Source organism: Microcebus murinus, chromosome 12 (assembly GCF_040939455.1).
Source record: "Microcebus murinus isolate Inina chromosome 12, M.murinus_Inina_mat1.0, whole genome shotgun sequence".
Classification (NCBI taxonomy): domain Eukaryota; kingdom Metazoa; phylum Chordata; class Mammalia; order Primates; family Cheirogaleidae; genus Microcebus; species Microcebus murinus.
In genome coordinates this window covers 28,391,783-28,404,564 of record NC_134115.1, presented here as the reverse complement: position 1 = coordinate 28,404,564, position 12,782 = coordinate 28,391,783, and the positions used below count along the sequence as shown (strand labels likewise).

General features: G+C 42.2%; 1 protein-coding gene across 2 annotated transcripts in view; it reads left to right on the top strand.

Moving 5' to 3' along the window:
* CFAP95 (cilia and flagella associated protein 95) overlaps positions 1-12,782 on the top strand; it is an 80,296-nt gene that overhangs the window by 23,021 nt on the left and 44,493 nt on the right. For both annotated transcript variants that reach the window (XM_012736819.3, XM_012736810.3), the window contains exon 2: positions 3,328-3,436. In XM_012736819.3, the coding sequence (XP_012592273.1) occupies positions 3,328-3,436 (109 nt within the window). The remainder of the gene's footprint in view (positions 1-3,327; positions 3,437-12,782) is intronic.

Genomic DNA, 12,782 nt, shown 5'->3' with positions numbered 1-12,782 from the left:
AAGCTTTTGGCTGCTATCAAAGGTTGCTGCAAGAAAAGGAACATATCTGCACCTTTTGTATGTACCTAGTTATAATAAAACTTATTTAAAATACACAGAAAGGTAATTAGGACCACATGCTGACTTTCATGGGGCCCTAAGTATCTTTGCCTCCATGGGCCCCTGGCTCTATTTTTCAAAAAAGTTAAAAATGATAATTTATGACTATGATGGTATAGAGACAGGTAGAATCCAAACTGGATCATATATTTTTTTCTGATTTAAAAATAATTAAAATATTCTTGTGGGCCCCTAAAAGTATTGTGTGCCCTGGGCACTGTGCCTCCTTCAGTGTCTACTGAAGAGGTGGGCCCTGGGGGGGGGGGCTAATGCACTGAAATATTAACTGGTACTTTCCCCCTCACTTGTTTGCTCATAAGGAAGTACTGTGGTTTTACTGTCTTGGGGAAGAATGACCCAGCGGGCAATGAAAGAACCAAGTTTTTGGATTTAGAGTTCTAAAACTTGGGTTTTAGCATGACCCCTATAGATTTGGAAGAATAGCCAGGCCATCCTGTCCCATAGTAAAGGAAGAATTCATGCACAAGGAAAGGAGAAGGCCAGAAGAGAAGCTGAGCATATCAGGGTTGGTCTGGGATCCCGAATTTGAACTAAGGTTTTGGAAATACCGGAGTTATTGCCTTGTCCCTTCCCTCCCATTCCCAGGGTAGTGTCAGTGGAAGTGTTGAAGGGTGGAGCTCCCTGTGTCCCCAAGTCCAGTGTGCTGGGGAGATGAGACACTGTGCCTGGTGGGTCAGGTAGGTGACCCAGGGATGGTGTCTGTGTTTCCAGGAACCTTGGGTGGAAAGGGACATGAGGAGGTTTTGGGTGGGCTACAGAGTAGCCCCCTTGTGGCAGAATGTCAGTCCACCTAGGAGTCTGTGTGGCAAGGCCAGGAGGCTAGAGACCTGCACGAACCCAGAATGGAAGACCGCCAGGGAATAAGGATGCTTCTGCAGGTGCAAGCAGGAGAAACAATGACAACAAAGATGGATTCTCAGCATCATGGCACCACACAAACCTGCCCCCTGAGAGTTGGAAAAAATCCAGAATTGACCAAAATCCAGGCTTTTCCACCTGGCAAAATGAGAGCTTGAAAGAAATTAAGTTCAATCACAGAAAAATAAGTTTGCAATCGTTGTATACCAGATTTTGAAGCCCAATTAATATTCACTCTAGATAGACATTTATGGTGCTTTATAGAGTATGAAGGATCATCTGCCTTTATTTTATCATTTTAATTCTTATTAAAATCTTCACAGGTATTGCTATTATTTCTGTTGTAATGTTATACATGTGAAAATGGAAGCAAAGAAAGGCTAACTGACTTGCTCAAGGTTGCACAGCAGGACCTGGCTGAGCAGTGACTCAAACTCAGAGCTGTGTTTGCTCCACCACTCCTGGTTCTTGTTGTTGTTTTTTAATTTCAGCATATTATGGGGGTATGAATGTGAAGGTTATGTATATTGGCTTTGCCCCACCCCCCCTCGAGTCAGGGCTTCAAGCGTGTCCATCCCCCAGTTGGTGCGCATTGCACTCATTATGTATGTATATACCTATCCCCTCCTCCCCTCCCACCTGCCCGACAGCTGGTAAATGTTATTCCTGTATGTCCACTTAGGTGTTGATCAGTGAAACCAACTCGCTGGTGAGTACCTGTGGTGCTTACTTTTCCATTCTTGGGATACTTCACTTAGTAGAATGGGCTCCAGCTCCATCCAGGAAAATACAAGAGGTGCTATATCACCGTTGTTTCTTATAGCTGAGTAGTACTCCATGGTATACATATACCACATTTTATTGATCCACTCATGTATTGATGGCCACTTCAGTTGTTTCCACATCTTTGCAATTGTGAATTGTGCTGCTATAAACATTCGAGTGCAGGTGTCTTTTTTTATAGAGTGTCTTTTGTTATTTTGGGTAGATGCTCAGTAATGGGATTGCTGGATCAAATGGTAGATCCACCTGTATCACTTTAAGATATCTCCATATTGCTCTTGTTCAATATCTACCCCCGAGGACTTAAATGAGAGCTTCCTGTCAGGCTCTCATAAAATGCTTGCAGGTTACCAAAAAGCACTTAGTGTTTTGCAACTTGATGCTTAGATTGAGGAGGGAAGAGGACTCACGTGCAGCTCTCTGCCTGCCACCCCACCCTGGGCTCCCCACCTGCTGGGTGCTACTACAGAGCTCTGTTCTCACACTCAGAGGTGAGGAGGCAAGGGTGATCTAGAAATGCAGGGCAGGGCTGAGCCCCCACTGGACTCGGGGGTCAGGTAGGGATCAAGTCTTAAAGGGCCCATGACTTGGGTGCTGGGTGCCCCATCAGGTTAAGGGAAGCTGTCCCGCTTCCACTCACCACATTGTAGATTTTTCTTATTTAATTGTCTTTCTGTCCAGATGGGGGGGCTCCATCAGACTTGCCCCCTTTTGCATCCCCTGCAGCCAGCAAAATACCTGTGTGTTGTAGGTACTTACAAATATTTGCTGAATGAACAAACAGATGCATAGATGAGTTCCTGGATACTTAACTATCCTTAAACAATCCTAGCCCTGTATCCTTAAAGCAAGGCCCCTCTTAAGGGGTGCTTGGCCTCAGCTTCCTTTATTTCACCCAAGAAAACTCTATAAAAACAGCTACTGCTGTTGCCAGCCATGTCACCTCTTTTTTCCTCTTCTATCCCCAAATTCCTCTTTTCTTATTATTCCTAACCACCCTTTTAGTCAAGATGTTTGGAATATTTTTTTCTCTTCTGTCTACATTTTTTAGAACTTTTTTCCTAGCTCATGTTTAATTGTCAGCTTCCTTTATTCCCTCTTTAGAATCAGGAAGCACAGGTTATAAATCAATGTGAGCAAATACATTGCTGCCTATTTTGAAAAAAAATTGTAATTAAAATTCATGGTAGAAAGAATTTCCAAAGTGGCAAGTTGCCTTTCTAAGATATTACCATGTCTTATTTTAGAATTTACTATCAGCAACTAATCTACGTTAGTTAATAAGATTCAGTTCATTGGAGTCAGTGAATAATTACTGTGTTGGATAAGTATTGTTTTTGTGACATTATTAGTTTTATAACATGTGCTAAGGTGGTTTTAGGAAATAGACTGAGAATTACTTGAAAAGAGATGGAAAATATATGTCACAAATTCAGTAAATTGATAATTAAAATAATGCTACAAATATGGTCAATTTTCATTAGATAATTTAAAAAATTTAATTATCTAATTAAACACATGATAAATAAGCTTTATCCCTTAATGGATTCTTGGTTTTTTCTTAAGGCACCGTAACCGAGAAGGTTTTCCCAAAGATTATGATATAGAGGGTCCTGAGAAAACAAAAAAACTATGCAACTCAACATATCGGCGACTTGGAACCGACGAACCCCCGGTAAGTCGTTGCTGTTAATTTCTTTGGTTTCGGTCTGGAATCTTTGTCACAGTGAAACATGAAAAACTAAAGGGAGAAGCATTTTCTTAGCACCACCTCTCCTTAGCTGTGTTAGTTATTTAGGCAGGCAACTTAGCCACTATGTGTGTCAGCAAATTGCACCTCTTGCATATGATTATTGGGGACATTACATGAGATAAATCAAGTAAAGCACTAGACACAGTGCCTGGCACATAGCAAGTGCTTAGGAAATTGTTACTGTGGTTCTGATGCTGTTGTATCTGCTGTAGCAGCATCTTGCTAGATGTCTCCTTCACCTCCACAATAACCCTGTGATGTAGTTATTATTATCTCTGTTTTACAGAAGAGGGGAAAGAAACTTCTAGAGGTTAAGTGACTTACTCAAAGTCACATAGCTAGGGAGTGGAAGAGTGAGAGTTTGAACCAGGTCTTTGATTTCAAGTCTCGCATACTCGTCATAAGGTAGTGGAGATAATAAGATATAAGATAATAAGTGGAGTAGATAAGATATGCTACTAATATTCTCATAACATTTGTGCAACCCAGTTATAAAATGAATATTCTTTGCATAAGTAATTCCTATTTGTAAGTTAGTAAGTAAGTTACTGCTTGGCTACTTGGGTATCTGCCCAATCAGCTTGAGGCAGGGGCTCACCTCCTAAGACTTCCAAATTGTGTCTTATAATGTCAGAAGCTCTGAAGCTAGCTGAAGACAGTTCAGCCTTAGAGGGTGGCCTCAGGGCCTGAAGAGCTGGTGATTTGATAAGTATGGATGTGCATGTGATGAGAAAAGACTGGGTTTGTGTCACCTTCTGCCCCCTAAGGTTGGGCTAGTTTCAGAACAGCTCTTCCCATAGAGAAGGCCTAAGAAGATCCATAATTCTACATTGGAAAGTGTTCATGAAGATTCTCCATTTTGCAAGATGGTTAAAATAAATGAGCTTAGCATGGCAGTGCCATTTCCTTCCTTCTTTTTCTTCTTCTAGGCAATGGACAGAAAGTATTAATAATAAGGATAGCCTGAACATTGGAGATTTATTTTAAAATGACAGCTGCCCAGATATGGAATGAAGGAACTTACAGGAACCAAGACAGCTCTAAAGCAAGATGTCTGTCTCCCCACCCTACTTTCTCCATCTCTCTCTCTCTCTCTCTCTCTCTCTCGCTCTCGCTCTCTCTCTCTCTCTCTCTCTCTCTCTCTCTCTCACACACACACACACACACACACACACACACACACACACACACACACAGTCTCTTGGCATTTCTGTTTCTCTCTGCTCAGGTTTTCCTTTTGCCCCAGGGCCCAGATGTCAGGAACAACCTGATGATGTCCCCAGTTTCCACCTGACCCTCTTGCCCTTTCTGTCAGGTCATCACCAGCTTGCAGATGGGGCCGCAGGGGAGCAAATATTATTTTTTTCTTTCTCTTTTTAGGTCCTTCGTTGAGACACTTTCCTGAAAACAAAAGTCAAATTAACAAAAGAAAACTAAGCAGAAGCTTATTAGCGTGTGCTGTACACATCATGTGGGAGAGGCCTCAGTTTAAAACTATTTCTCTCTCAAGGCAGTGGCTTAGGGGCCTTGCTTAAATAGTATTTCAACAAAAAGACATAAATCCTATGTAGTCACAAGGCAAAGGAGAGAGCAGTCTAGTCTTTTAAAAGGCAGGAAAATGTTGGAAGATAGTAAAATCTGTCCCCAGATTGTTCTGGTGCCTGCTGGGCCCATAAGCAAGTGCTGTCTCCAGGAAGGAAGGATTCATGTCCCCCCATCAGGCAAAAAAAGAGGCCAAAGCAGAGTGTTCCCTGCATTTCCATTCTCTTTAATTTAAGATTTCTCAGGCTGGGCATGGTGGCTCACGCCTATAACCCTAGCTCTATGGGAGGCTAAGGTGGGCGGATCATTTGAGCTCAGGAGTTCTAAACCAGCCTGAGTAAGAGCGAGACCCCGTCTCTACTATAAATAGAAAGAAATTAATTGGCCAACTAATATATATAGAAAAAATTAGCCTGGCATGGTGGCGCATGCCTGTAGTCCCAGCTACTTGGGAGGCTGAGGCAGGAGGATTGTTTGAGCCCAGGAGCTGACGCCACGGCACTCACTCTAGCCTGGGCAACAAAGTGAGACTCTGTCTCAGGAAAAAAAAAAAAAAAAGAATTCTCAACATATCGTGGTGTAAAATACTTTGGTTTCCTTCAAGGCTCTGGAGTCTAATGCCCAAGTCAGCCAATAGCCACCTTGCCCTGCTTCCCCCAAACCCAGCTTAACCTTGCCTTCTTGAGCATGGAGCTGTGGCCAGGGCAATAGAAAGGTGGGCAAGACAGGCATTGCCTGGCATGCACTTAGAGTCTTTGGTCCTTAAAAAACATTTATTTTTGATTCTTAAATAAAAATGTTCTTGGTTTCTGGGTTGTGGGAGGAAGTGAGATGAAATACGAGGCATAGGAACCACAGACATTCCTTCCTCTACATTCTATGCATTACTTGGTCAAGCCTCAGATTTACTAAAGGATGTATAAATAAAAAGTAACGTTTACCTTTTCTGTGTCTATTTTTTGCTGGCCATTGACACCCTGTGGTTCCCTTACAAGGTTTGGAGTATGTATTTGATAGAAAGGAAAATAGATGAGGAGTCACTATTTCTGATGAAACTGCTGCTCTCAGAGCTTAATAATAAGTTACATTTTTCTCTATAGACCTTTTGTGTATAAAGCATTGGCCCATCCATCTTGTTTCTTGTTCTTTATAACAAAGCTATAAAGTTGTCAAGAATGATATTACCATTCCAGGTCTAAACTCATACTTACAGAGCTCAAATGACTCACCTAGGGTCCCAGGTGTAAAGATAAGAAGGAGAGTATGGGTGCAGAGAGTCCATACCTGCACATGCCGGGTGTGATGATGGGTGTAGCAGGAGGATAGGTGAGTCCCTCTTCCTATTGTCACAGAGTTTTGATGGAGGCCTAAAAACTAGAACATTCTTAACAGTTGGCAGGAGCCACACATTCTTTAGAGGCTGGACCACCTAGGCAGGACCTGCTAAGAGACCCTACACTAGGTTAAACCAGTATGAGTAATTATGTCCTTAAAGATGAGGGCTGAAGAGTTGAAAGAGGATTTGTTTAGTTGTGGGTTATGTGCCCCTTCTTCCCCAGTGGAGAGGAGTTTCAAGGGAAGCATGTAGACAGATTAATATGTGTGTCCTGGAATTTAGAAGACACAGGGTCCAGGTATATGCACCTGCCTGGGAAGCGACATGTGACAGGTGAGGCCTGACATGGTAGAGCAGAAAGAGAAAAAGAGTGAGCCACCCTTGGAGCAGGGCTGGCAGTGGCCAAGGTTATGTGAGCCTGTGAGTTTCCCCAGGGGACCCATGGAGAGAATCTGCCAGAGCTTTCTTGAAAAAGGCTGCCTGAGGGAGGAATATGAGTGGCGGTGGTGCAAGGAGATGGGGCACAAGAGACCCATCCAATACCCAAAGCTCAGGAAGAGGGGCTATAGCTTCCGGGAGGAGGAGAAACTTTGCCTGCTCCCAGCAAGCTGCAGTTGGAGGGCCTCAGAGAATTCCTAAAAATAATTGCAAAAGTAGCCTAGGTGAGAAGGAGTCAGTTTTGGGTGTCCTTCAAGTCCAGGGGCACCAGTGCAGGTCAAGAGGATAAGGGCCGCTTAACACTATGCCCAATCACCTGCTCTGTCCCCGTCAGCTAGACTGGGAGGGGTCGGTGACCAGCACAGAGAGGCAGGGGAGGGTGACAGCCCAGCAAGGCTCCACCCACAGAGGCTTCCAGGCCCAAAGCAAGTGAGAAGCTCACATCTAATACAGTTACAAATTTTAGTTATTCCATTGAACTGGAAAGTTCATGGCTAAAATGAGATCCTTCTTGAGATTCTAGGGGCCTGGAGAAGCTGTGAGACTGCCTAAGATTTTCATCAAACAAAAGGAAAGAACTAGCTGTCTGTGTGGGAGGGAGGGGGCGGCAGTTTGAGTAAAAGAAAATTGCTTCATAATCGCATCCTATTGATGCAATAGGATCAATTCAATAAGACGGTTACATTAAAAGCGCTTCATTTCATCCTCTGGACAACTCTTCAGGCAGGCGCCATAAATGACCCACATCATATACACGAGGAAACTGAGGCCAAGGAAGCCTAATTACTGGTGTGAAGTCAAATAGCTAAGAAATGTATTAAAAATTAAAATCCATTTTTCACCTCTGGCTCTAAAGTCAAGTCTAAAATCTTATAGACTTTTCCAAACTGCCTCTTGGAATGCCAAACTGAGCCACTTCTTGCTCAGTGGCCTCTGTATCCCCGACAATTGCATCCTTCTGTCAGAAAATAAACCTGATTGTTTTTTGTTCTGGCTTGGGTATTGTATATCTCTCACTGCATATGTGTTGAGCCTTTGATTTCTCACATCTTAGCTGTGACTTCTGTCGTGTTTCCTGAATTATGTCCACACCCATGTTGTTTAGCCCATCTGTTTCCCTCCTGAATGCCTTCTTGGCATTTTTGGGTTTTTTTGCAAGATTGTTGCTGGGTGGCTGCTTCTTACGTCCACTAGTATTTTCACTTAGCTGACTGAAGGTCTCCTTGCCCTTAAATACTGTTGCTGGGACTAATAATGTGAACATCATTTATTTGTAACAGGATTTTAAATGGGCCTCTCTTTGTCTACATTTTGGCTAAGGCTTCGAACCTCTAAGAACGAAACAGTAGCCTCACGTGCTAAGGTGAAGAATTAGGTCACTTATGTGAAAGCCTCAAAGAAGACGGTGCTATCAGTTTCCTGCTCACATGAGGATATAAGTGGACTGAAATGCAAGAAACAAAAAAAGAAGTTGGATAGTAGAGACAGGGTTTGGAAATGATAATGGTGTGCTGTAAGTCTCGTCTGCAAAGCCCCTTGTGTGCCTGGTGAAATTCAAACATGAGGCTCTGGTGATCTGTCTGAAGAAGCAGAACATTAAGAGGAAGCCAGCTAAGTGTCCCTAAAGGTGGGGCGAGGATGTGTGAATCCTGGGCCCAGATGTGGCCACGTGGAAGAGGAATATGACAAGGACCTATTTCAGAGCCTGTCCAAGAGCTCCTCATGTAGGGATGGGAGAGGGACTGGCTGGGTTTCCAGGGTCTGAGGCTGGACAGTTAAGTCTATCCAGGGGCATCTTGTATCATGGGACATGCCACTGAATGTTCCCAGAGGGGATCTTAAAGTCTATCAGAACATCTCAAGAAAGTCAGCTTTGAACGTTCACCATTGCCAAAGGGGATCAAAGGTAGACATACCTAGAAGAAACCAAAACAAGATTATATTCTGCCATTTCTGCACTTACCTCTCTAGCCTCACACTCTTGGCATCAGCCCCCAAGGAAGGTGAGGAGGTAGGGAGCAGGGAGGTCCATATGGGATGATCGAGGAGTGGCCCGTTCCCCTGTTCCTGCTGCAGTAGGCTGGGCCAGAGCAGGCCCAAGGGGGAGAAATGAGAATCTTTAACTTTTAAGTGAAATTTGAATTTTTGACTATTATATGGGACTGGCATTTTACGTACCTCGGTTAGACTCTTCTTGAGACAGAAGTAGCCAGAGATTGTATTATTTAAGAATAGCAGAAAAGTCCTGGGACCTATCTTATATTTCTTTAAAGAGCATGAGAAAGGACTAGCCCCTCCAAATGACTGTGGGTGGACAGTGATGGAGGGAGAATGGATTTGTTTTCTGATCGTATCTGCTTACAAGTCCCACGTGTTTGATGAGACTGTTACCCATTCGTATGTAAAAGAGCAACTTGTTCTTATTGTCCTCTCTATATCCCCTTTCCTTACTTTAGTTTTCTTCACGACACTTAAATCACTGGACAGATTTTAGACTTATTTAGTTGTTAATTGTCTGTCTTCCCCCTACTATTAATAGAATACAAGCTCCGAAAGTAGGGACTTCAGTCTGTTTTGTTTCCTGTTGTATCCTCAGTTCCTAGAACAGTGCCTGGTACATAGAGGGTGTGAATAAATATTTGTGGAAGGGAGGAAGAAAAGAGGGAATGGAAGAAGAGGCAAAAGAAGGAAGGAAAGAAGGAAGAGAGAAAAGAAGGGAAGAAGGAAGAAGGACTCCATTCAACAAACATTTTTTCAGGCCCTATTATTTTGCCAGGCATTATGCTAAGTGCTAGAGTAAGAAACATAATTCAAAACAAGGTCCTTGCGCATAAGGAACTCATGGTTCATAGGGGAAATCGAGACACGGAACACAATGGGAAAGGGTACGATGGATGCTATGATAGGAAGATCAGGATGTAGTTAGGTGCAGCTAAACCGAAATGGTTGGTGGAGGTTCAGGGATGGCTTGCTTTGAGGCTCCTGAGCTGAATCTTAAAGGAACCAACTTTGGTGGAGTCTGGAAACAAACCACTCAGGTTTTAATGTGGGATCATCGGTTTCCTACTTGGTGGCCATGTGGTTTCAGGGGGCCACATGGGTCCATGGGGGATCTAGATCACACAGGGGAGCAGTGATTCAAGCCACCGGGTATTCTCTGACTGTCTTATTCTAAGCGATTATGGGTAATAGCATTTTAAACTATGGTATTCTGTTTTTTCTTTGGACTTTATTCCTGTGCTACATAACTATACCAGAGTGAATTCCATGCAAATTGAAATCATCACCCAAGGACCTGCACAATACTACCAAAGGCCCTGTCACAGTCACTGTTACCCTCCTAGTGTGTTTGTTAGGCTGACGTTAAAGTGAGAGCCACAGAGAGGCTATAGAAAGACCACTTTTGAGGAAGGGGTGCATGTCGAATCATGAAAACTTAGAAGGATTAAGTGCAGAGCACATATGATGCTGTGTCATAGAACGTGAGAACTTGTCAGACATAGAGGAACAAAGGAAAACATGAGCAGTTCTATTAAACAGATTTTTCTTATACAGCTAATGGATCAACGCCAAGGCATTTTTGGAACTAACGGGACAACACTGATGAGCAAATTAGGCTAATATTAACAGCATCACAGTCATTTGGGATTTTAAAATGGCAACTAAATGAACAGCACAAAAGAATGCTTGCATTTATTTTATGAATAGATTAAAAATAGCTAAGTAGGCCTAAATAAGAGCTATTTTAGTGAATAAAAATATGACATTCAAAAATGAATGACCCTAAAAGGGACATAAAAGGATATAATTATACCAGATCCGAGAAATTCAATTATCATTTACTTAATTGGCTCAGGTATTCTTTTCTTTAATTGACATAGGAAAATCGTATTTTTTTTTTAAATTTCAGAATATTAAGGGGGTATAAATGTTTTGGTTACATAAATTACTTTTGTACCATTTGAGTCAAAGTTATAAGTGTGCCCATCACTCAATGTGCATTGTACCCATTAGATGTGAATTTATCCATCCCCTTCTCTCACCTCCCATCTGCTTGATTTCTGATGAATGTTATTTCCCTATGTCCACATAAGTGTTGTTCAATTAATTCCAATTTAATGGTGAGTGCATGTGGTGTTTGTTTTCCCATTTTTGTGATACTTCACTTAGAAGAATGGTTTCCAGTTCCATCCAGGTTAACACAAGAGGCATTATTAGTTCACCATTTTTTTAGGGCTGAATAATACTGTATGGTATACATATACCACATTTTATTAATCCACTCATGTACTGATGGGCACTTGGATTGTTTCCACATCTTTGCAAGTGTGAATTGTGCTGCTGTGAACATTTGAGTGCAAGATTTTTTTATCGAATTTCTTTAGAATAGTATTTTTGACCAGTAAAATCACACAGATGCTTCTTGGATTCATATCTGAGCACCTGAAAGGAGCATATAAATCAAATTTTTATAAATGGAATAATTTTAAATGCTATTGTAGGAGAACCCTTTAAACTAGGAGAAAGGAAGATATTTGAGGATAGGGGGCTATTGAGCCAGCATCCTGTCTTGCTTCCTGGCCCCATAATTTCTGAGCTTGGGGTTGATGCCAGTAGTTTCGGCATCCTCTCCTGCAGCTGCTTTGTATTGTCTTTTCTGATATCACCATATTTGCATCTGTTTTTCCTGTTTCAGGAATTATATATACATTTTGGCCTACTGAGTGTACTTTCCTCGTTTTCTGCTGCATCTGTGAGTTTGTTTATTCTCGTACATATTTTCTCTGTCATTTTTAGGGATTTGGGATAGAAACAAAAGCAGGCCGCCTGCCATTTTGATCTCATCACTCTCCTTTGCTGCTCCTTTTCTACATCAATAATCATGCTCTAATTTAACACTTAGCGAAATTAGATTTTAATTCTTCATGTATATTAGTTTGCTTAAGCAGATATAACTGTTATGTTGAACAAACAGGACTTAAATGTGCAATCATGCACATGCACACACGCAAACACACGCACATCTGCATTCTTTGCCTCCACTGCCTGTTCACCTGCTTTGTGGAGTTAGTTCTTTCTTCATGCTTGGATGAAATCTTATGCAGGTTCCACAGTTTTTATGGTCACTCTCAGATAATAAAAAGTCTATTGGTTGTCGCGCCCGCCTCGCCAGCAAGGAAGACGTGGCAACCGGAGTTCTTCTGACCGTGCTTTAATGGGGTTCCCTTTAGGCTTACATGATACGGAAGACGCCAAGGCGTTCTCAGCGGCTGCTTATAAAGGCAGTAAGTACACTGGGCATTGTCTGATTGGATAAGGCACTTGGAAGGGAGGAGACAAACTCTGCACATGCGCTGAGCAATTGTTTGTCAGACTAACAACAGGGTTTGACCAAGAAGCGGGCGCCATCTTGGAATGGCGTTGCCACCGCGCCCCACAATTGGTTGCATTTCAATAATTAAAAGATTTCATCAAAATAATGAATTTCATTTAAGGTGATAGCCTTTCTCCTTCCCCAGCTCCAGCCTGCTGTAGGCTGAGGAAGTCTGCAGAGGGAAGTCGGGGCTGAGGGATGGGTCTGAGTTGACTGTTTTTCTATTTCTCCACCTGCTCTGCTCTTAACTTCTTTTAGACAACTGTACAACTAGAAGGACAACGTTTTGTGGTTATTTTAGTAATATTAGTTATTTAATTGAAACTATGTTGTGACAAGAAATGGTTTTATTATCTGATAGTGATCAGGGGAAAAAAAAAATGAGACTCCAAGATTTTTTTTTTCTAGAGACAGGAAAGGAACCATCCCATAAAACCTTGCTTGAACAGGTGGGAGAAAAATAATGAACTTATTTTTCTGATTGCACCCCATGAGTTCAGTTGTTCAAAATAATGATGGTTGTATTTGTGGGGGCCTCCCTAAGATCCTTTAGAATCTGTATGTGGAACTGCTGAGTT